General features: G+C 43.0%; 1 protein-coding gene across 1 annotated transcript; it reads right to left on the bottom strand.

The window, feature by feature from the left end:
• Nucleotides 1-1,747: 1,747 nt before the first annotated feature.
• Nucleotides 1,748-22,413, bottom strand: zbtb7b (zinc finger and BTB domain containing 7B). The gene is made up of 4 exons (XM_080897640.1): nucleotides 21,833-22,413; nucleotides 19,427-19,536; nucleotides 4,916-5,994; nucleotides 1,748-4,799 (listed from the first exon to the last, which is right to left on the bottom strand). Exons 3-4 carry the CDS (start codon nucleotides 5,986-5,988, stop codon nucleotides 4,172-4,174), a joined length of 1,701 nt encoding a protein of 566 aa, XP_080753766.1. The 5' UTR covers nucleotides 5,989-5,994; nucleotides 19,427-19,536; nucleotides 21,833-22,413; the 3' UTR covers nucleotides 1,748-4,171.
• Between the last annotated feature and the right edge of the window lie 358 nt (nucleotides 22,414-22,771).

Below are 22,771 nucleotides of genomic sequence, written 5' to 3'. Positions count from 1 at the left end.
CAAAAAGAATCATTAAATAATCTGTCTGGAATCGGGACAAACGAATATTTGAAACAATTACTCTTTAATCTGTCAGCATAACGATGAACTTTGTAAACAAACAGTGATCGCTGACTGAAAACACAGTGCCAGCTCAGTCTATACGTTCCTGTCAGCTAGCTCAGGCACGCTTCATTTCCCATCACTTTTCACCTTTTCTGACAATGCCATTGAAAGCATAACTGACACCTCAGTGAGGTGATATTTCACCAAGATTAGCTCATATTACAGATCACTTACTGGCACTTAACAAGAAATGTCAGCACAAGAATGTTAAAAATAACAGCAGCACTTTTTTTCTGCCCACACAGCTCAGTCACAACTATTTAATTATTAAATGTTGGGGGGTCCTTTTAGTTTAAGTTTAAATTCACTAGTATTACAGATATAGTGCGTTATACTATTTCTCAACTCTCCGTGGATTTTGACATCGGACTTAGAAAATTGCCTATGTGCTAGTTTTTAAACCCCAGAGAAGAGGGACAGATGGAGGGCAGTTAGAGAATCAGGAAGTGCAGCGGAATTTGTAAGGAGGAAGTGAGAGCAGCTATGAAGAGGATGAAGAGTGAAAAGATGGCTGGTCCTACTGACATACAGTACCTGTAGAGATATGGAGATGCTGGTAGCAGCAGACTTTTTAATGAGTTTGACATAATCTTGGACAGTTGGAGGATGCCTGACGAGTAGAGAAGAAATGTACTGCTACCGATCTTTAAGAACTGGGGTGATGTGGAGAGTTGTCGTAATTACAGAAGAATAAAGTTGATGAGCCGTAGCATGAAACTATGAGTTATTCAAGCTAGGTTAAAGAGCAAGGGTGATGATCAGCGAGCAGCAGTATGGCTTCGTTCCGAGAAAGAGCACTGCTGTTTGCTTTGACAGTGTTGATGCAGAAGCATAGAGAAAGTCAGGAGCTGCACCGTGTCTTTGTGGATCTTGTTTGCAGTGGTGATGGACAGGCAGGAGTCTCTGTGGACTATGATGTTTGCAGATGACATTGTAAACTATAGGGAGAGTAGGGAGCAGGTGTAGGAGATCCCAGAGAGGTGGAGTTATGCTCTGGAGAGAAGATGAATTAAAATCAGTACAAACGAGATAGAATACACGTGTGAATGAGAGGTGGAAGGTGAACATGTGAGGAATAGAGGTAGTGAAGGTGGATGAGTTTATATACCTCTGGTTAGCCATCAAAAAGCAAGCAGTGCACAAGAGAGTGAAGAAGAGAGTGCTGGCAGGATGGAGTGGGTGGATACGAGTGTGAGGGGTGAAGGATAGTAGCAAGAGTGAAAGGCAAAGTTTACAAGATTGTTGTGAGATCTGTTCCAACGTATGTTTTGTAGATAGACTCCTCAAGCTCTGCCTCCTTAGTGCTACTAAGTTGAAGATGCTGATTTTTGGGGGGACTGAGCAGAATGGACAAGATTACAAATGTGAATATCAACGGGATAGCGCAGGTTGAGCAGTTTGGAGACAAAATTAGAGAAGCAAGGCTGAGATGGTTTGGACATATGCAGAGGAAGGACATTAGATATATGGAGCTGCCAGGCAGGAGGAAAAGAAAAAGGGCCTAGAGAAGATTCATGGACGTAGTGAAGGAGGATATGCAGAAGGTTGGTGTGATAGGAGGAGGATACTGGGGATAGGGTGAGATGGGGGCAGATATGGGAAGAAAAAAAAAAAATAGTAAAAAAGTAAAAAAAACAAAATAACAGTAACACAGAAACGCCAAGCTTAGAGATCTTTATTTATTCTCTTTACAATAACTGAAACAAATCTTGGGAAAATGAATTCATATCACTGAGAAGGTCCACTAAAAACCGAAAGACAAAAATGTATCCCTGATAGCGGGGTCTCTGCTCAGACTGTACCCCATGTCCCTTCACCGAAGCCAGGAAAACAAAAAACAGCTCACATAGAAACTCACACTTCACAGCTGGCATCAGTTAAACCACATTCATTCACAAAGCTCCGACTGGGAGTACCAACACCCTTCATGCCCAATACCAACCGTCATACTGCCATTCCAGTAAGACTGGTTCTAGTAAGGCCAGTAGTTTACTGTCACTACTCGTATTCACCTACATTTTAATTCATTCATTCGTGGTTTAAACATCAAACAACTTGATATAAAAGCAAATATGAAACTACTGGCATTACACAAGTATGAAGAGTGTCAATCACCCTGCAGCACCAGTTTCTTCCCATTCGATATTTTATTTAATCACTTAGTGCATTGCTCAAGATTTCCTGAGAATAGTTGCAGCACAAAAAAAACAAAAAACAAACCAAAACCTAAGGCAACTTCATCCCAATATATATATACATGTATATATTATATTTGACAATATCTGTACTAATATACAGGAGGAAGCATGTGGGTTTTAAAGAAGTATTCTCTAGTTGAATCACAATTTTTTAAATGGTAGTAAGTGAGTGAATGGAAAAGATTTTAAAGGAAAATAAAAGAAAAAAAGCTTGAAGCTCCAAAATCTCTTAGTGCAAAACAAACTGGAAACAGAGAAAAGGTTTCACTACAAGGAAAAGAGCTGACAGTGCACACAAGGCCAGATCAGCGTGGCTGATACAGCGGGCTCTGAAAATGCAGATTTCAATGAAAGTGAAAATAAAAACAAACGCTGTCACTTCAAGCAATTGATGGTTGCATCACACCCCGTGAAGGTTCTGCTTCAGGTAAAGGGTGATAAAAAGCTTTTGGTCAAAAACGAATGAACTGAAAAGACAACGGCCCCCTTTAGGCCGATCTGTAAGAACTGCCATGCAACAACATGTGATACAGTACCATACATGTTGAGTTAACAACTGAAGAGCGTGCTGAAAAGTCCGTTTACGAGGGAGGGTTTCAACCCCTGATACTGCTGTTCCCTTCTCTCTGGAATGTGCCTGTGTTATGGAACCTGATGGGGTTAAATGTGCAAAGAATGCATTTGAGGATGAATGGCCAAAAAAAACAACAAAAAAACCCAAAACAAAGACACTGCCTGTAAAAAGGCTTTGAGGTGTATGGAGACCACAAGGAAAGATTTTTAGCATAATGCAGCTTGGATGAGGAGCGGATCAGATCTGTGTCCAACCCTCTATTTGGTCTTACAAAAGAGTTTGAGCGGAAGAACCTTAATAAATATCAATAAATAAATAAATAGAGAAAGGGCGTGGGGGCACGTCGTCTTCGATCAAAGAACCCGAGTGAGTGCATTGGAAGACTTTAGTCCACAGCTTCTCGGGAGTGGGGGGGAGAATTGTCTTTACCATTTATCAGCATCAACTCATTGACCCAGACTTTGTCTCTTTTTGGTCAGGCATTTAACACAGAGCTCTGCAGCTCTTAAACACTCAAATATAGAAGCAGGTTTCTTTCTCATGGCTATCAAAACAGTTGGGAAGATTCTTGCCTTCAAACCCAACATTGGCTACAGTTCACCTCTCTCATCTCCTCTTAAGAAAACCTAAAATCTTTGGTTTATGCACCAAATCAAAGCTCACTCAACAACTAACAACAACAAAAAAAAAAAGAAGGTAAGATTATTGCTTTCAATGCACAGAAAAAGTCTAATTACTTAGACTGCATTTCCACTGATAACCACCAGAGGACAGGGCACACAAACTCATTGTTGTGATCCAGCTGATATGACTCCTGAAGTGCACCTGAATCAACATATTTTGTAACTAAAATATACATCTTAAACTATCACTCCATGCCGCAGCCCTGGATTTTAGTTTGCATAGTAAAAAGCATCCCAGGAACCACACGCGCACACACACACACTGACACACACCAGCTTCCAAAAATAAAATCAAGACATAAGAAAGAGCTCAAACCTAAAGTAAATGAAATTAAACGGCAAACAAGAAATACATTTTAAAAGAAAAATTCAATCAAATGCCAACAACCAGAAGACAAACATTTAAAATATCGCAGAAAACCCGTTTTGCAATTTTTCTTTTATTATATTTTTTCATTTAATCTTTGTTTTCTTAAGCGCTCTCTATCGGTGAGCAGCAGGTAATTAGTCCAGCCACCTGAGTGATCTTATTATTATTATTTTTTTATTGTGGATGTTTTACCACACACGCATACACACACTTGATCAGTCAAACAGACGTTCTGTTTTCACTATTCCTCTTCTTCTGCCTCCTCGTCTCCCATTTCCTCTTCCATTTCCTCGGCCCACCGGTCGCGATGTGTAGCTGGCGAGCGGGTTCTTCCTGCATCTTCTCCCTCCGCCTCCCTGCCTGCTCGCATGTCCAGCCCTCGTAGGAAAAGCTCGGGGTAGCTGGCCAGCCTCTGAGACCCAAACTGGGCCAGAGCCTGAAGGGCGAGAGAGTGCTCCCTCTCGATGTCACCTGGAAATATTAGAGGACCGGCGCCGGAGCCACTTCCCCCTTCCAGCATTGTGCGGGGGATGAACGTAGAGGAGTGGGGCTGTAAAGACATAGCCTCCAGATGGTTGGACTGCTCCCTCCTGCCTCCGTCACCGATCTCATCCTCCACAAGCTCGGGCCCACGTCTGGGGCGACGCGTGCGTAACTCCAGGCAGCTGTGACCTTTGCGGTGACGCTGGAGGTGGTCCTCCCGGGCAAACGCCTTGTGGCAAAGCGGGCACTCGAAGGGCCGCGCCCCACTGTGGAGGGACAGGTGGTTTTTGAGGTCATAGGAATGCAGAAACCGAGCAGGGCAGTGGGGGCAGGGGTACGGGCGCTCGCCTGTGTGTTTCCTCATGTGGATCTTCAACTTATCATTGCTGATGAAAATAGAGCAGAAGACAAAATCATGAAGAGGTAGAAAGAGTTAAAAAAAGATGAAAAAACCAACAACAACCGAGCACATTCTGATTATCGTAGTAAGAAGTTTCTGTACCGGGTAAAGCGGACTCCACAAGCACTGCACTGGAAGGGTTTCTCTCCAGTGTGCGTCCTCATGTGTCGTGGCAGTTTTCCTGCTCCGTGGATGATCTTCTGGCAGACAGGACATTGCTGTGGGGTCTGAGACTTCCTCTTTCTCCCCCCTCCCACTACTGAGGGGGCTGCACCACGATCAGCTACAGAGGTAGGCATGGAGGTGCTTCCCATCAGCATACCATCTTCGCCCAAACCCTCAATCTCTTCATCCCCTGACAGCTTGTCATTTAGGGGCGGTATGGGAGGTGGGTGGGCTATACGAGGGCGGTCTTGTAGCCAATAAGGGAGCCCTCCGTTTAGTGTAGCCCCTCTGCCAGGTTCTCTAATCTCTTTAGGATCTCCGTTCTGGCCAGGCGTGAGGCGAAGCTCGTGGCGTTCGGGGCTAGGAGGCTGAGTAGAAGGCAGAGAGCGGAAGCTGTCGGATGCAGGTGAAGGATGCGAGATGGGAGAAGCAGGCGGCGGGTTCAAAGGTGAGGAGTTGATGTTGTGATATGGCCCAATTTTTTTCACCTTTTTTCTGTCTGTTTTTCTTCTGGAGGCCTTCTCTATTACCCTCTCTCCCCCTACCATTCTATCAGTAGCTGTGTGCTGAACTCTCTGCTCCTCTGCTGCCTCCCCCTCGGCCTCTGCCGTCTCCCCCAGGATGTCTCTGCAGGCGTCAGCCACACACTGGATGCCCAGAAGCTGAGCCCCTCGCAGCACATCTCTCATCCCAGAGCTGGGGATCGTCAGAGTGGCAGTGTAGGCGAACTCCAGCAGGGCGTCCAAGGCGTCTGGTGCCACACAATCCAGCTGGCAAACGCTGAAACCTCCTCCGCCCTCGCCGCCCGCTTCTTCTGTACCAAACAGTCGGCGGAAGTACAGACTGACGGCAGCCATGACCGAGCGGTGCGTCGGGTAGCGTGCCCCGCGGGAAGTCAGGGTGAGGTCACACAGGAGCCCTGTCCTCCTCTGGTCATTGAGGTGGGACAACAGTTCATTGCTGTGCTCCGGGAAGGGAATCCCAATCAGCCCGTCCTCTCCTGGAGACATTGCCACCTACATGAAAGAAAGGTAATTCAATTTATGTGCAGAAGCAGAGGGGTGAGCAAATTACAGGCTCATTTTTTTAAAGAAAGACAGGTTACTGCTGTGTAGTTTCTAAAAATAAGAGACCATCCTTCACAGAGTCATACTTAAATCTCCCAAAAATAAATCTCGAAGTGTCACTGAGGCTAGGATTCCCCTTTCACCTGACGTACAGTTTAAACGGGGATCAACAACAACAACAACAACAACTCTGCCTCATGATCCTCCTCGCCTCACTCTCCCTGTGCTTTTGATCCAGGTTACTAAATCAGGAGGTGGTGATTTTTGGTGGATGTCGAGAGGTCTGGGCATTTGAGAAAAAGTTCAAATGAAGGCAACTGAATGAGAGCTAAATGAAATACAAAAATCAAGAGGAAGCAGAAAAATAAAATCATGTGTGACACGGTGGAAATATAAAACAAAAACGACAGTGAAGATGAGGAAAGGACACAAGGTTATGTAATGTGCTGTAGGCGTCGTAACGAGAGGGCAGTAGGTTAATTCGTGTGAAACCCTTATAACATTAGCTGATTGAAATAAAATACCAGGTAGAGAGGGGCTGATGGAAGAGAGAGAGAAGGAAAAAACCCAAGCAAGGGAGGAAGTGACAGGCTAGAGTGGGTGAAAGGGGGAGTACCAGTGAAAGAATGAGGAAGGGAAAAAAAAAAAAAAAAAAAAAAACAGTAAGAGAATTATAAGCTTTAATAAAGACGAAAATAATCTGACGTCAAATACAAATTTTTAGAGTTGCAACAGGTCCATCGGTGACTCTCATAACGCGGTCTTTGTATTTTGTCTTTTAAAAGTGGCGTGAGGATATGTTAGAAACCAGTTTTTCGACAAGAAGTATGAGCGGTGGGTTGAACGTAAAATCCCGTAATGAACGTCAAGCAAGGACAATGACTTTCTTTATTTCCCTTTGTGAGATGTGACAGTAATAAGACCCAACAACTCCCTTCTTTGGATCCCTAAGCTCGCACCTCACCCTGTCCACACTGTACCTGGTCGACAATATCTCTTCACACACCTGAGCAGACCAGATTTTCCACAAACAACTCACGCTCCAGATTCCCCCTCCCTGCCCTTCGTCTCCCTCCCATAGCAACTGGCAGCCCCCTGGCCATCCAATAACAGTGTTCACACAGTGCCCAGAGGGCTCTGCTCAACAACAGTACATCCACCTGACTAACCTGCTCCAAAACACACCCTATTAAACACACACGTGCATGCACAAGAGCACACAGGCACACACACACACACACAGTACACATGAGCACTTGCACACATAGCGTGCCAATCTGTGGCTCCCCCCCACCCACCATTGTTAGATTTAACCAGTTATGTGATGATCTTAACGACAGGCTATTTAAGTCACGCAGAAATGCACCCCACCCATTCAACAACGAGAAAAGAAAATAAAAGTACAGGCAATTAATGAAATGCCTATCAAGAACCTGCCGGTACCTTTCTGCAAACTTTGTGGTCCTTTTGATTTCTCAAACCGTCTCTTTCTCGTGCGAAGGTGAGAGGACGAACCCACCCAGAGGTCGTAAATGTTAGTCCTACCTTCCCTTTCTTTATGGGCATGGGGACCGTCAGCTGGAGACGAGGCAGCGTCTGTCTCACGGCTTCCATCTTTTCGTTCTTCGCAAGTCTTCTCCTTCACTTTCCTCCTCGCTCTGTCTTTCTCTTTCAAAACCACTCTTTTTTTCCTATTTCCTCCTTCCTTCAGATGTGCAGACAACTTAAAAGGTCTGATCTCTTTGTCAGAAGTCGGGGTTAAGCGTTCATCCTTGGGGATGTCTACCTCGTTCGCACATTCTGTCACTCACTCTCCTTCCTGTCGTACCAAAAGAGGGTGCAGGGTGACGAAGACACATTGAGAGATACCCCTCCCCCCCCAAAGTCGCCTACGCGCCCCCTCTCTCCAAAACCCAACGGCCCATTTTCCGAACACTTTCCGATAAACATAATCTTCCTGCCGTCCCCTCCCCTGTTCACAAGTACGAGGCCAACAGGTACGTGGATCGCAACGCGGCTAAGGTTATGGCATCGCTGCGGTTGCTGTGCATTAATACCCATCCGGCTTCAGACCATGCACATTAGTACAACTACTTTCGCAGGAAGGAAATAAGCACATGCAACCAAAACCATGTGAAATGTAAAAAAATAGAAGAAAAAAGTATTTTTTGGTAAAATCAAAGAACGCAAAAAAAAAACGTGTAAGAACCAAAATCATATTGGCATTGTGAGTCATATTAAAACAGTGAGGTAGGTGCAATATGAGAGTTAAACCATATCACATTGCACCACTGAGACAAACTGGTGCAAAGTGCTCTTCCTTTGAAACTTAGGTGTGTTGAACGTCACTGGGTACTTGTCAGAAAATACCACCAAAGATTCTGTTACAAATATTTACTAATATTTCTGAAGCCAACGCACTTGTACAAAGAATTATCTCGCTGAACTTGAGGCATCAAGGACGACATGTAGGGCTAACTGCTGATATAGAAGAGTGAAGACGTTCAGACGGCCTTCTCAATTTTGTTTTTTGTTTATTTGGACACCTAACTTTTTCTTTTAAAATTCACATTTCTCAGACTTGGAATATCAGACATTTTCAGATTATTACAAATGAGGGTTAGCCGCTTTTCCTCATCTTAGATTCCTGCAAACTGAATAAGTTTGACTTTTAGAGCATGTGCTGGACAAAGAAGGATAAAAATGTCCCTTTTGCAACATCCATTTTTCACAGTTTCCTGAAATTTTACGGACAATTCTGAATTTGTAAAATAACATTTAAAAAAAAAAAAAAAAAACGTTTTAGGCCATCATAGAACAGATAATGAAGAGGAAAAAAAAGTGGAAACTAAGCAGATAGGATACTGGAGCAGAAAATTGTGTTCAAACAGCTCCATCACTGGTAATCACGCCATTAAAATCAGATTCTTTATTTAAAAAAAACAAAAAATAAAAAATAAAAAATAAAAAAAACACAGAGCACACAGTGTAATATTTGGAAATGCTTCTCAGCAAGCAAAAAGTCACTCAAAAAACAGAAATTGAAGCCCTGCAGAAAAGCGAGAAACAAAGGGGTTTTGGTAGGAGCAAACAACGGTGCACATTAAATTTCCGGCACAGGGGAGAGAGAAAGAGAGAGAGAGACAGAGAGAGAAAAAAAAAAAAAAAAAAAAAAGAGCATCATGGGAGGTTGGTGGTTCAAGCTTGTTATTTTAGGCATATTCCTCAGAACACAGACGTATTCGGAAAATAATAAGATTGCATAGAAGTTTCAACGATTCCCATCAATTTTCTGTCTGCCTGTGAGTCACTTAATACTGACACATTATGACATGCACAGCCACAAACTACACACTCTTTGTGTCTCCCCCCCTTCTTGTTCCTTGTGACTTTGTTTCTGGTTGTTTTCGTCGCTTACGAAGGACATGTCTGCATAAGTTGCTGAATCTTGCAACACATTGTAACTAATGTTAAACCAGCCCACAGGCTGATACCACAAACGCATATTGTCATGCACTTGAAAGCTTCCAAGCAAGTGCTCAGCTATTAGCCTAACTCTTAATAACTGTCACTCTTAGTTTATTCATGTTAAACAGGACTTGTTACCTTAAAAGTCAAATAAGTGATAGGACTGTTTGCCTTTAGGCGTGTCTTTGAACGTCACTCTTACTCTCGCCAAAACACACAAATAAAGTGAGCATGCAAAGTAGATAAAAGTCAAGTTTTTTAACCCATGGAATTTTGGATTGTGTTGATTTTCTGTACATTTAATGCGACAGATGTTATCTTTCCAACAATTGTATCTCATCTCTTTCTTAGTTTTTTTTGTTCTCACCTCCTACTCTTTGTCGACGGTGGAGGAATGTACCACCTCTGCAACTTGACGGTTTCCTCATCCCTTGCTTTCATTATGTGCACACTCTTCCTCTCTTTTAACAACAAAGATCTATTTGTTTATTTAAATATACAGATCACAACTTCAAATCATTTTTTGGATCTCCATCTAACTGCAAGGCCACTGGTCAAAAAACCTGCAGGTTATACGAAATGTATTTTTTTTTTAAAAGAAGAAGAAAGAAATCAAAGAAATGTGGAGGATCTGCCGTGGATTTGCTTTTACTGAAGAGGAAATGGAAACTTAAATCCACAGTTACTGTCCACCAGCTCAACAGAAAGAGAGAGCAGTTTGTGTGGAGGCCAGGAAAACGACAGCTGCAGGATTGACCAAACCTGCTCACAAAGATTTACTCTTCAGTATAAAAGCAGCTTATACTATCCATCGACTATATGCTGAAATCCCACTGCACACACAGAGAGCGTGTGGTAACTGGAACTAGAACTGTTGGTATTATTTTTATGGCTCCTATTTTCCGTTAAAGGCTGTAAGTTTTCCCAGTCCACCTCAATTATATCAGGCTCCAGCACTAAGGGGGAAAATATGACTTTATACTAGTCACAGAAAACTGTGGCTGAGAGAGGGAGAAGGAGAAAAGCTTTTATGAATTCTGATGTCAGATGTTTTCCAGAGTGGCCTGCTCGTGTGTGTGTGTGTGTCCGTCCATGTTGGTTAATATGAGCACTTGTGGTGTTGTGATGGCTTTCTCAGTACTCGCGCTAGCAGACGGACAAGTTTATGGATCGATTTTAGAGTTTTACAAAGTCGTTAGGTAAATCTAAATTGGAAGAAGGCTTAAGAAAAATTGTGCAACAGTTTTGAACGTGGCTATGTGCAAAACGTTTGTGCTGTTCAGTGACTCGACGGGAGCACACAGATGCGTTTCAGCGGCTCTGAATAAATTATTATAAAATGTCCTCGTTACAGACGGAGTTTCTGTATGAAATGAAATTCCTCCTACAGAGACACACAGTGACTAAGAAACAAACACGTGTACAAGTGTTTTCATTCATATAAAACCCCGTATTTAGCGCAAAGTTAATCCAAACCACAACAAAACAAATCATGATGCTAAACAACCTCTGCCACAAAAACAACAAAACAACAACAAAGCAGCCAAACACATGAAAAATAAGATTCAAATTCATACCGTTTCTCCTCCACACACCTCGTCCGGCTCACACCAAGTCTCTCCTCTGTTTGACAGACTGATTTAAAGGGTTTAGAAAGATTTCAACCTTTTTTTTTTTTCTTTACACCTTACTTTTTTGGGGGTAAGGACTTGAATGTGGTACTGGTACACCTTCGCTGAGAAAGAGTAGGGGGAGGAGGAAACGTGGGGGGGATGAGAAGAGATGAGAGTATACACACATAATGTCTGCCAAACCAGAACCGCTGCTTTCAGCCAGGCTAAGCGCTCTCAAAGGCATTACAGGGGCGCAAAACCATTTGGAGTGACAACTGTGTCTAAAACGGCATAAAAAGCAAAACTAAACGAACACGGGCAGGTCTTCTAGTAAAGCAGCTCGTCCCTGCTGGGAGATAAAACACAAACTCCACCTGCTGTGTGTCCCAGCAGTTCCCTCCGGACTGAACATTTGCATCCCACCAGGAGATATAAAAACAGACGCAGCGAGGGGGGTGAATTTGAATCGCCATTTGAATTTGTCAAAGACAAGACTTGAGACACCATCATGATAATTACAACGATTGCAACCTGCAATAACTGAAGAGGAATTTAGAAAAAAAAAAAAAAGAGAGAAAGAAAAAAGAGAAGTCCTCTGAGTTGATGTTACTCAGCAAAGTTTGTTCTTTCTTTATTTAAGAGTGCCCCTGCAACCATGCCCTCCTCTGTCCTTACTGTAACTGGGGCGTTATGATGTGTGTGTGTGTGTGTGTGTGTGTGTGTGTGTGTGTGTGTGTGTGTGTGTGTATAAAGTGTGACGCATGCGCACGCTGTGGTCTTAGTTCCAAGAACACATTACATTATTCATTTGGTTGGCAGAGCGAAGGCCCTTATCCCCTCGCCCTCCCACACCACAACACTCCACTGCGAGCTACAACAGCAGCCGGTTTGCATGCCAGACCTGAACGCCGGTGTGAATCTGCTGGAGGATTATCAGCTTATCAGCACATGGGGCAAGACATTTGGGTGCACATATACATTGTGTAATATCCACCAGCTTCTAACCTGACATCTATGGGAATAAAAGGCTTTTATGTTTCCCTTTACCACATGAGAGTTATGCATCCAAAGGCTCTATACTGAAAACCTTTAACGAATGACATTACAGTGTGCAAGGGACAAAATGGTTGGCTTTTGAGCAATAACTGCTAGAAAGTCATGGTTTTATTTTGTTGTAACTTAGGAAACAGGATTCATGCTAGCTATTCTATTTGTATAGTTTAATGTAATTTTGTGGAAGCATCTATTTGACATCTGGAGGAGAAGGAAATGAGGGGATGCCGCTAAGACTTTCAAACATTTTTTAAATGTGTAATAAAACTATAAAAGTGAACAAAGTGTAGTAAGATTTAAGGAACACAGAACATTGGAAGATACGATTTAGTTATGATTAGTTTAAAGATTGGTTTAAACTACTTTAAGTTGAACTTTACATGTTTTTCATTCTGAATCATTTTCTAAAGCAGTTTCAATTTATTTCTGTAAAAAACAAAACAACAACAAAAAGATTTTTGTGCTTATTTTCTTTGCCCAAAATCAGCCTTAAGTCAAATTCTTCTGTTTGTTTGCCCCAGTTAAAGAAGGAGACGGAAAGGAGAAATCAATCTGAGGTTGGAAGGAAAACGGTCTGAGATTTGAGAAGAGGCAACAAAAGTTAAAAAAGGAACATGAGGGAGGTATGTTTTCTAAAAACACACATGTTCTTAGAAATCAAACAAGTGTAAGGAGGGTATGGGGGAGGAGAAACACATGAGAGCGAGTGAGTGAGTGAATGGGGAGTGGGTGTTGAGATACTCTGAAAGATAAAGCAGAGAGGAGGTTAAGACAGGAAAATCTAGTCCCAGCCTCGAACAATCTGTGTTAGCGAAGAGACATGAAACAAGAGTCGAGAGAGTTAAGTTACAAGGGGTGGAGGGGAGGAAGGTGGAGGGGGAGGAGGGGGGGGGGGGAGACAGAAAAAGAGAAGGGAGAGGAGCCATGACATGAAGACTGGGAGGTAAACAGAGCGATAGAGCAAGAGGTGAACACATGCACGCAGCCACAGGAAGTCGCCGAGTCCTTGCAGGTGTATGCGTTTGCGTGTGTGTGCAGATGTCTGAGGGTAGCAGCCACCTCTATCATTAGCATCACCAAAAGGGAGTTTCACCCTAAGATGGAGAAAATGCACAGATGTGTGAGAGAGAAAGTAGGTATGCTGACAGAGTGGTTTCACACTCTGCTCTCCCACTCTTTTAGCTCCTTATCTGGTCAGCAGTTTCTAGCCCCAGAACTCCACAGCTGTGCGTGTACGCTGAAACATCAAGGTGTGTGTGGGCGAATTAAATGCCGCACCCTGCATCAATTAATAGGCAAAAGCAGGAAATGTTATCTTATTGAGTGTGTGTGTGATTTCTTATATCTGATTAGTCGAATTGAGCTGATGAAGTTGAGGAATGTTTCCACTGAGAGAACAACGACATGCGATTGCATGTGAAAACAAGAAAAGAAAACAAAAAAACTAAACGTCAGACATACAGAAATGTATCAGTTAGCAGGAGTGTTAAAACATGCCAATCAGGTAGAGCAAATGAATTGTGTAGGCGTACTGCACCCGGTGCAGTAACTGTGGTCAGAAATCAACCCGACATCTTCACAGTTAGTTTTAGATGAGAAATCACATGAAGAGTTTAACAAAAAAAAGTGTATATATATATATATATATATATATATATATATGTTGTGTTAATTTTTTACATTACCTGAGAGAATATTTAAATTAGGTACAGTAGAAGAGTTCATTAGCAACTAGGAAGTCACTTTTCAGTCATACTTTCAATCGACGCTAGTGCGATACTGCAACGTAATCGGGGCTAAAAAAACAACCTGCATTATAAAATAAATATGTTTTATTTGCAAATAGATTAAAGTCCCCCAGCTGCGTAAATTTTAAACTAAAAAAAAGAAAAAGTGGCAAAAATTTGAATCCAGAAACAATACAATAAAATATTTAAATACACTTTTTTTAACACATATGCAATATACTACAATGATACACACACATATTTAAAATACATCTATAATCATTTTCCTAATTTTTTTATGTTCTGTACACACAGGTGTATAAGAGGATGTCTGTCAACAGGTTTATAATATAAGAACTTACAATGTAAATCAGTTTCAATAACTGGTCATGGCTTTGAAACGCAAGTACATATACAATATATGTACTGTGAAAATTATAGAAATAACATGCTTGTACATGTGTTGTAATATATCGTGATAATAAGAAGAGTAATTTAAAAAAGTAGTATTTTTAGAGTTAGACATTCGCTCTGTGTTGTATTTTTTAGGGTAATTAATTGGCCAGAAAAAAAGAAAAAGAAAAGACAAAAAACAATTCACAGTTTTGTAGCGGTACAATAAAAATATCGTTATGAGTTCTTTTAGATGTTAAATCACACATTTAACATCTAAATTCCCGTCAGTCTCCCTGCACGTTATACTCGACATCTCCAGTTCTCTCCTCGAGCTAAATGAAAACTAACTTGTCCTGCTCGATACTCCTCATGGAGCCGCTTATAATATAATGTCCGACTGAAGCTTTCAGCCTTGCCGTGCAGGATATAAAATTATATTCATAAGATTGCTGGGGAGGTTTAACCATGTGATCAACCCAATGCAGTCAAACACGACCCCATCACCACCTGTGCTGCAGAAATTACTGTAGACCTGAGCCAAAAAAATTTTTTTAAAAACATTTTTAAAATAAATTTTGGTGTGTGTTCCTGTGGGTGCTCGAGAATGTAGTAACAGCAGTGGTAGGTGGAGCAGGTGAGGTGGTTTTGGAGATGGCAATCAGTAGATGGGGCAAAAAGTTACGTGAAAGTATTCAGCAACATATTCTTGCGGTACTTTTAAGTGAAATGCTGCTCTCCCTCTCTTTTAAGGGGGGTTCTTGAATCGACTGAAAAACCTAGATTAGCACTCAATATTGTTACAGGCATGTGTGTAATTGTGGGTCCATTACATTAAAGTTGTCAAAACAGTGGGAGGGTCTTAACAGCTTCTGTTGTCCTGCACAAATGAACTCCCACTTCAGAGGAAGATGTTGCAAAAGGGCTACACACACACACACACACACACACACACACACACACACACACACACACACACACACACACACACACACACACACACACACACACACACACACACACATCCTCACAGAGAGAAATGTTGCAAAAACTAACTGATCCTGATCAATTTCCTCTTCCTGTGCTCTATAAAAAAAATGGTCGACCACTAGAACAGATGGAGAGATAAATGAAAGACAAACACACGAGAAATGATCGAGAAACGGCTCAGGGGAAGATTAGACTAAAAAAATGTGTAAAAACAAAACAAAACAGGTGAACGCTGCCAGACTGGTAGAAATGAAAAGAAAGAAAGACGACCAGAGGATATGACCAAACAATGTGTCACTTTCCTGACAAATTGGCTCAACTGTATGGGAAGAGGAGGAGGCCGCTTGTATTTACTGTAACTACAATCCCTGAAATATTATCAGAACTTCAGCCCAGCATCAGGGAGGGCTTTACCGTTTAGCTGACTGGTGTACAACTGCAACACCCACTGCTGTGGTATCAGAAACCAGGCAAGAAGAAGAAGAAGAAAAAAAAAAGAGAGAAAACGAGAACTTTAACTGCTGATCAAATGATCAGTTAGTGAAGCCAATGCAGCCTGAATGATGGACGAACATCTCAGCAAAACTTTGTGGTCCACAAATACTTCTATTTTAAATCGCATTTAAAGTAAAAACAATGCAATTCACATTTTAAAACAAAAACTACAAAAACTAAAGTGATTAGATTTTTTCCAGAAGGGATGATGATGTGCAGCCTTTTGGAATGAACGCCTCCATTTGCAGCTGGAGTTCCCCTCTGAGCAGCGCACATGAAAGGGGTCAGTTTCAGCTGCAATGACTCCCTTTGCCTGCACATGTTTGGGTGTTTATTCTCACTTTCCCTGAAGTGTTGTCTCATTGTACCTATTTATGATAACCGCCCGCTCAATGTGTACAGAAACAATTGCACTGTTACTAGAAGAGCTGAATCACGATCACTCCTTCAGTCTGTAGCTTTTGTTTTTTTCCCTCAGGCCCCCCCTTTTCTCTTTAACTCGTTACAAGAAGAAGAAGAAGAAGAGTCACGGCCACCTGCTCCTTGGTTAACACTAGGGTGGCGTGGGCTGTGAAGCTGGTGGTCGAGAGCAAGGGAGGGCTGTCAAATGCTACAGAAACTCATGACTGAAAAGAGGAAATGGCAGATACATAACTTCCTCTATTGACACAGATCGAGTGGGGGCAAGACTCAACTGTAGTCGCTGCAGACTGGATTACGGACACCATGCAGTCACCCCTGTGTCATTACAGCTTTAAAGTGGAGAAACAACCGCCATATATGGTGAAAATGCGCAACTTGTCTAAAACCATGTATGTTTAAATAGAGGAAACGTCCGGGTACAGATCTGATTAGCGCAGTTACAGTATTGGATTTATTTAAGGATATATTGACAATAAAGAGCTGGATGAAGACATTGTCATCTTTCTCACACACACACACACACACACACACACACACACACACACACACACACACACACACACACACACACACACACAAGTCAGAGTGCAGGGCACTACTGAAGGTGTCGGAGTGATGCTGGATGAGAACAAAGGAGACACAAGAAAGAGGGTGAGACACCTTCAGATATCTGGGGCTAAAAAAGAAACCTCGACTTCTTTCAACTCCATCCTCCATCCCCCGTTCTCTCTCTCTCTCCCCCCCCCACCTTCCTCCCACTCAGTCGGTTCATATGAAACTGAAAGACCCATGTCTGAATAGGGGGAATTTATATGGGCTCACATGCCCTAATTAAAGCATTTCCCAGAACTGTGTGCATGCATGTATCAGAGTGTGTGCATGTGTGTGTGTGTAGGTCTGTGACTCTCTTCCTCGCCTGACAGACCACTCAATGTCACTTCCCTTTATACCCACCCTTTCACGGACACATGGTAGTCACCAGTCATACTCTAGCAAAGCAGTGGTCACATGAATTGTCACACCAACTTGCCCACCACACACACACACACACACACACACACACACACACAGTCACATGATAAAGTCATAAACAAATTCAAACCTAATTAAAATTAAATTTCAGTCCAGATAACTTTACATAACATATAGGCATTTTCATGCTCCAGCTTCCTTCAAAGAGGAGTGTTCTCTTTATAGCTAAACATATAACATGTAAACAATACATCATGCATTTTATTAATATACATTTTACTTCCTATGACAGTTAAGAGGAAGGGAAAGTTGACAGAACTGCAGCTGTTTTAAAGGTAAAATTCAGTGGGATTTAAACACCAGCGTTATCTGGATTACGTTGAAACACAGGTAAATATGCACCGAGCGTGGCTGGAACTGCACTTCATACAGCACAAATGTTGGTAGGTTTGTGGCATCTTGCTGACATTGACAGGAAACTCTAACATCTTCATTTAAATAATAATCAGCATCAGTAATCCGGTCATGAGATCTTTATTCTAGAGCTCAGCTTTCTCAGTAGGTGGATCTGACCTTATGCTGTCAGAAGGCATATCAAAAATATCCATTCATTACATGGTTTGTTTGCTAATCTCAATTTCACGATCACAACTGGAATAATCATTTAGCTTTAGAAAAAAAAAAAAAAAAAAAAAAAAATGAATGAATGAGATTCATGTCTCTCGTTCCATTTTAATTGCATGTTTTTAAATTAGCCAGCATATTGTTGCCTGAAGCTGAAGGAGCTGCTAATCCTCGAAGACTGCGTCCTCCGCTATGTGATTATGTCTAACATTACTGTTATGATGTCCTTAAAGCTCCTTTGTGCTTATTTCCCAACAACAAAAACTTATAAATATCATCAGCCTGGTTTAAAAACATGAGGGTTTATTTTTGGCATTATTCCTGAGCCATCTTTAAAAGCCAGTAGAGCATCTGCAGCCGACAAACCACAGTGGAGTTAACTTCCAGGTTGCCTATAAAATATTTAACTGTTTGACCACTTTATTCAGCTCATATTTATTCCAAGGACACGGATGCTTTCACGATGCTGCTCCCAGCCCACCAAGACCAGTGTTTCCAGAGGATACCCCTCACACACACACACACACGTTTGATTTAGTAAAGCTCATATGTTTGGCTGATATCGCACAAATTAGTCATGTATGTATTACTCAGCGTGGTAAATGAGTGCAAATGGAGCTCTGAATAAGCGGCACCGATAATATGACATTTTGGTGGAGATTAAATAGCAAAATACATTTTAAATAAATATATATTTATTAAATAATTCTGTGTAATAGCATATAATTTGTTCAGAATTACATTATTACTTTTTTAGCAAGCTACAGGATAAGAAACACTGCTAAACCGTGTCGATTTAATGTCGCTGTCTAATTCATCTATGAGCTTGCAGGGGAGCTAATTAATATAACTACCACATGCCATCAAGATGGTTTTTTTTTTTAAAAGTCTAGCAGGGTGACACCGTGTAGTCACAACTTTTGAATAACATTAGGAGAGACGTGCATCCTGAAGTTACAGGAAAATCAGTTCCTGAGGTGACCTTATAGGCACTGACGCAAGCTCCTTTCACACTCTTCACACAATTGCATTTGTGACTCAACACCACACACACAACTTTTATGTCCTGCAAGTGTTATCTCCACTTGTACTGTTCATTTCCGTCTACTCCTTGACGCACAATTTCTTCTCCATTGCTGAGGGCGGCCATTCGAAACAGGTGTTAAGACCTTGGCTTTCAAATATGCTTGGATGACACAACAACATTTCAAGATAATCGTTTTCCCATTACACGGTAACGCACGGCTGCCTGACAGCTTAAGTGTCGGGAAGACGGAGCGAGTGAGTGATATGCAGACAAAAGCCTCAGTTTTGCTCGTCTGCCGTCGCTCTGCAGCCGACAGCTGCTGCTGGACTTTCCGTACCCTGCTTGAGTAGGTTATGTGCCACATGCCAGTCAACAGTATTTTTCACACCTATTGGTAATTGCTTCAATTGCTCACCTTAAAGCTGAGATTAGGATAATTCTGTACCTGCCCACTTTGTGCTGCTACTGATTATTTCACCCGCCTGAAATCTATTGACATTTTGTGGTCTCCAGTTGCCACATAAGTGCTAGTCTCTTCTTGAGTGTACACGTGTTTACAGTGTAAGTCATATTATAAAAAGGTGCGAGATTCCTACCTCCAGTCCATAAACCCAGGAGAAGATGGGTTCTTGCTTTCTGTTCTTTCTCCTTTGCACGACCCCTTACTCTTTGGTTTTTTGCTCAGAGGTTTGCAGATGTCATACACCTGAAAAAGAAAAAGATTTTAATGCTTGAATTATCAAATTGAAAGATGCAGTAAAAAAAAGAAAAAAGAAAGAAAACACACAAACCAGCTGTCCTCTCTCTCTGCTATACACCCCTTCCTCCAAACGAACAGTTGTTATGGACTAGAAAAATGAGTGTACAGTGATTGTTGGCTTCACACACAATTTTAACTTCTTCTTTAAACCAAAGCGGTGTCTAAGTTTCACTTTTTTTAATACTGCTCTGTGCTACTCTTTTGATCTGGTTTATAAAATACCTGTGACTGGTTTCCTGTCATAGTTTAGATTTTCTAAAGCCTGAAAACGAAGTCCCGAGGAGGTGCAGGAGTGTAGCGCTCTCTCTCAGAGCACTTGAATTACAGTGTGAGAGAGGCTGTTATTGATTTTTGCCCAATAATGTCAAAGAACACAATGCCTGGAGCTTTAATTTGATTGTTACCTTTAACTAAAGGGTGCACGAACAAAGAGAGGAGATGTGATCAACTGATAAAGAAAAACACAAGGTGCTGACTAACTAAACGACGCCCGTTTCGTTTTTGTTTTGTCAGATATGTTGGGTTAGCTATGCTGCATATGGATAAGCGCGCACACGCACACACACTTGCACACCCACAAGTTATCATATGATGCACCAGATGTAATTTGGAGTGGAGTGGGGAGTTCTTGTAGAAGAACAGAAAAAGAAAAATACACCGACAGAAACCAACTGCTTCCTACTTTGACTTCTTCGGAAAAGAAGTTCTCCAACTGTAAGTAGGGTTGGGAAAGCCCACACACAAATACACACCCCTACACACACACACCTTTTAGATGAACATGATTAGCAACATACCATGTACAAGTAATGAGGGCTTCTTTTTTTTAATGTCCCCAGCTCTCTAACTGAAGGACAGTAAGTATTCATGTTTCTGCAAATTAAGACTAAACATAATGATGAAATATCCAAGGCTACAAAAAGCAGGCATGCAGACAGCAGGCCAAGATGGAGGTCATGTTAGGACACCAGGAACAAGGGTGGTGGTGGTAAAACACAGATGTCTAATTATGTTGCAGACAAAGTTAGGGCAAACAGAGCTGGCTTTAAGAAATTATTTCAAAACCCTGATGGCTCTTCCATGTGTGGTGCCAACCCAGTGTAAGTGTTAGAAATGCCCCATCACATGATGATGGTAACCGGCTCACAGAGAACGCACGCACGCACACACACACACACACACACACACACACTAAAAGAAAACAGAAAGTACAAAGGCTGTTTTATGGTCTCCTTCTTGTCTTTTTGCTACCTTCCTTCCCTGGTTTCACAGCCACCCACTCTCACCCCTCAGAGACACAGAGGTGAGACAGAAGGAAGAAAATAAAGAAGCCTTCAGTAACACCTGAGCCTGGGAGCTTCACGGGGCTTTAACTGCCTGCAAGGGCGCCTAAAGATTTAACCAACCAAGCTGCTCACAGCACAGGGAAACCAAACCCAAGCCAGTTGAGCTTGTTAGGCCGGTCTGTCAGAGGGGCAAGTCAGCAACACGGTTACCTCTTCAACGACACACACACACACATACAGAAGCCCACTGATATAACAACCCTCCCCACCCATGATGCAGGCTGAAGCCTTAACCTAACATTACAGCCTTTGTAACACAGGATTGTGACAGGATTAAAATAAAACACTGGGTGCGCCGTAGGGATGATGATGATGATGATGATGATAATGATGATTAACAGACCACTGAGGGTGGCTCGTTTAGGCGCAAGAGACTAAATCCAGCAGATCCACTGCACCGCGTGCCCGTGAGTGGCGCAGGGAGGCAGGTGATGTGCGTGAGAACAGGTTATAGGTTTTGGATGTCAGCCGGTGTTCTCGGCTATAATTAGCAGCCCAGTCTCCAGAAATGTACCCGCCGACCCTGCTCCGTGTCGCTCACCTGGCCGCCGCCGCGCGCAGACGCACGTAACAAACAGCGGCTGCAGCACCTGCTTCGCCCACCACAAAAACAGAAGAACTGTGAGAGCATGTGTGGCTCTGTGCGCTTCTAAAAGTAAACCGAAACGCTTTTAATAAATGTCGACGGGAGTTACTGAGTAGCCGTGACGTGTTCAGTCCTCCCGTGACCCCGATCAGAAACCGGGAAGGAGGGAGGAGGGACGAAAGCGCCCGAGGCAAGCCGGTGCTGTCACGGCAGAAAAAACAAAACAAACCATGCCCCCTAAAAACAACATTTACTTTACAGGATTGCTCTAGTTTGCTGACATTTCGAGGGCAGACAGGTGAATAGTTACCTGAGTGCCGGTGTGTCACCTGTCCTGGCTCGTCGCCTCCCACCTGACCGGCCTCCACACTTCCTGGATTACTTCGTCCCACCCTGCCGACTTCTTCTACTTCGTATATTTCTTTTTTTATGCTCCCAGCTCTCGCCTCTTCTTCGCCAGGAGGCGGGGGGTTCACCGCTCCTGTCGTCCTCAGCTCGACACCTGCGAGGTTTTCTTACTCGCCAAATTGTGCGTCGGCGTTTTTTCCCCCTCCCTCGCAGCTCCCTTCTCCTCTTCTCTCTGCAGACCGCCGGCTTTCTGGGCTGCTCTGTCCCCCTGTCTTCTGCCTGCGCTGGCCCACTCCGACTCCCAGCTCCTCCTTTCTGAGAACCAGGAAGCGGCTTGCCCTACTTACACCCAGTCGCGGATTGGCTCTGGCAGGGCTGGAGAGGAGACCGCCGGGGTGGGCAGGGCACAGGGGGAGGGAGAGAAAGGACAAGAGAGGGGTCCGGCTCTGGCGCGATAGGCCAGCAGCGGTGTCTGTCGAGCTGTCAGCGGCGGAGGGAGGAGAAAGGTGGGCAGGATTGGAGACCCCGCTCCTCCCCCTCTCTCCTCTGGGCATCACCGCTCAAAGGTGAGCAGAGCAAAGTGGGCGCTGAAAGCGGATTGAAGGATATCTGCCCATTTGCGCAGGTTACTTGTCACAGGCACGGGTATTTTGAGTCGAAACATCGCCCCCTTCGCCCTCCTCGTGACTCAGCAATATTCCCGAGAAGTCAAGTAGAGGTGACCAAGGGGATGGAGCAGTGGAAGTCAGCCAAGAGAAAGGGTACCAACTCCAATTAAAGGCAAGGGCAGATGCTGATCGATGATTCAAGTTAAACGGAAACGAATATGATAAATGAAACTCGTATAGAGGATGTGTCACATCCAATGTGGTGTCTACAAAGGGCAACTGTTAAAGGGACT

Source organism: Rhamphochromis sp. 'chilingali' (genome assembly GCF_963969265.1).
Source record: "Rhamphochromis sp. 'chilingali' genome assembly, chromosome: 11".
Classification (NCBI taxonomy): Eukaryota; Metazoa; Chordata; class Actinopteri; order Cichliformes; family Cichlidae; genus Rhamphochromis; species Rhamphochromis sp. 'chilingali'.
This window is presented reverse-complemented; position numbering and strand designations above follow the sequence as displayed.

What these genes read in the sequence shown, in the direction of transcription:
- zbtb7b (XM_080897640.1), bottom strand. Translation starts at nt 5,988, where the DNA reads ATGTCTCCAGGAGAGGACGGGCTGATTGGGATTCCCTTCCCGGAGCAC. An exon ending in TGTGGAGTCCGCTTTACCCG is followed by an intron (nt 4,800 to 4,915) that starts GTACAGAAACTT and finishes TATTTTCATCAG; the next exon opens with CAATGATAAGTTGAAGATCC.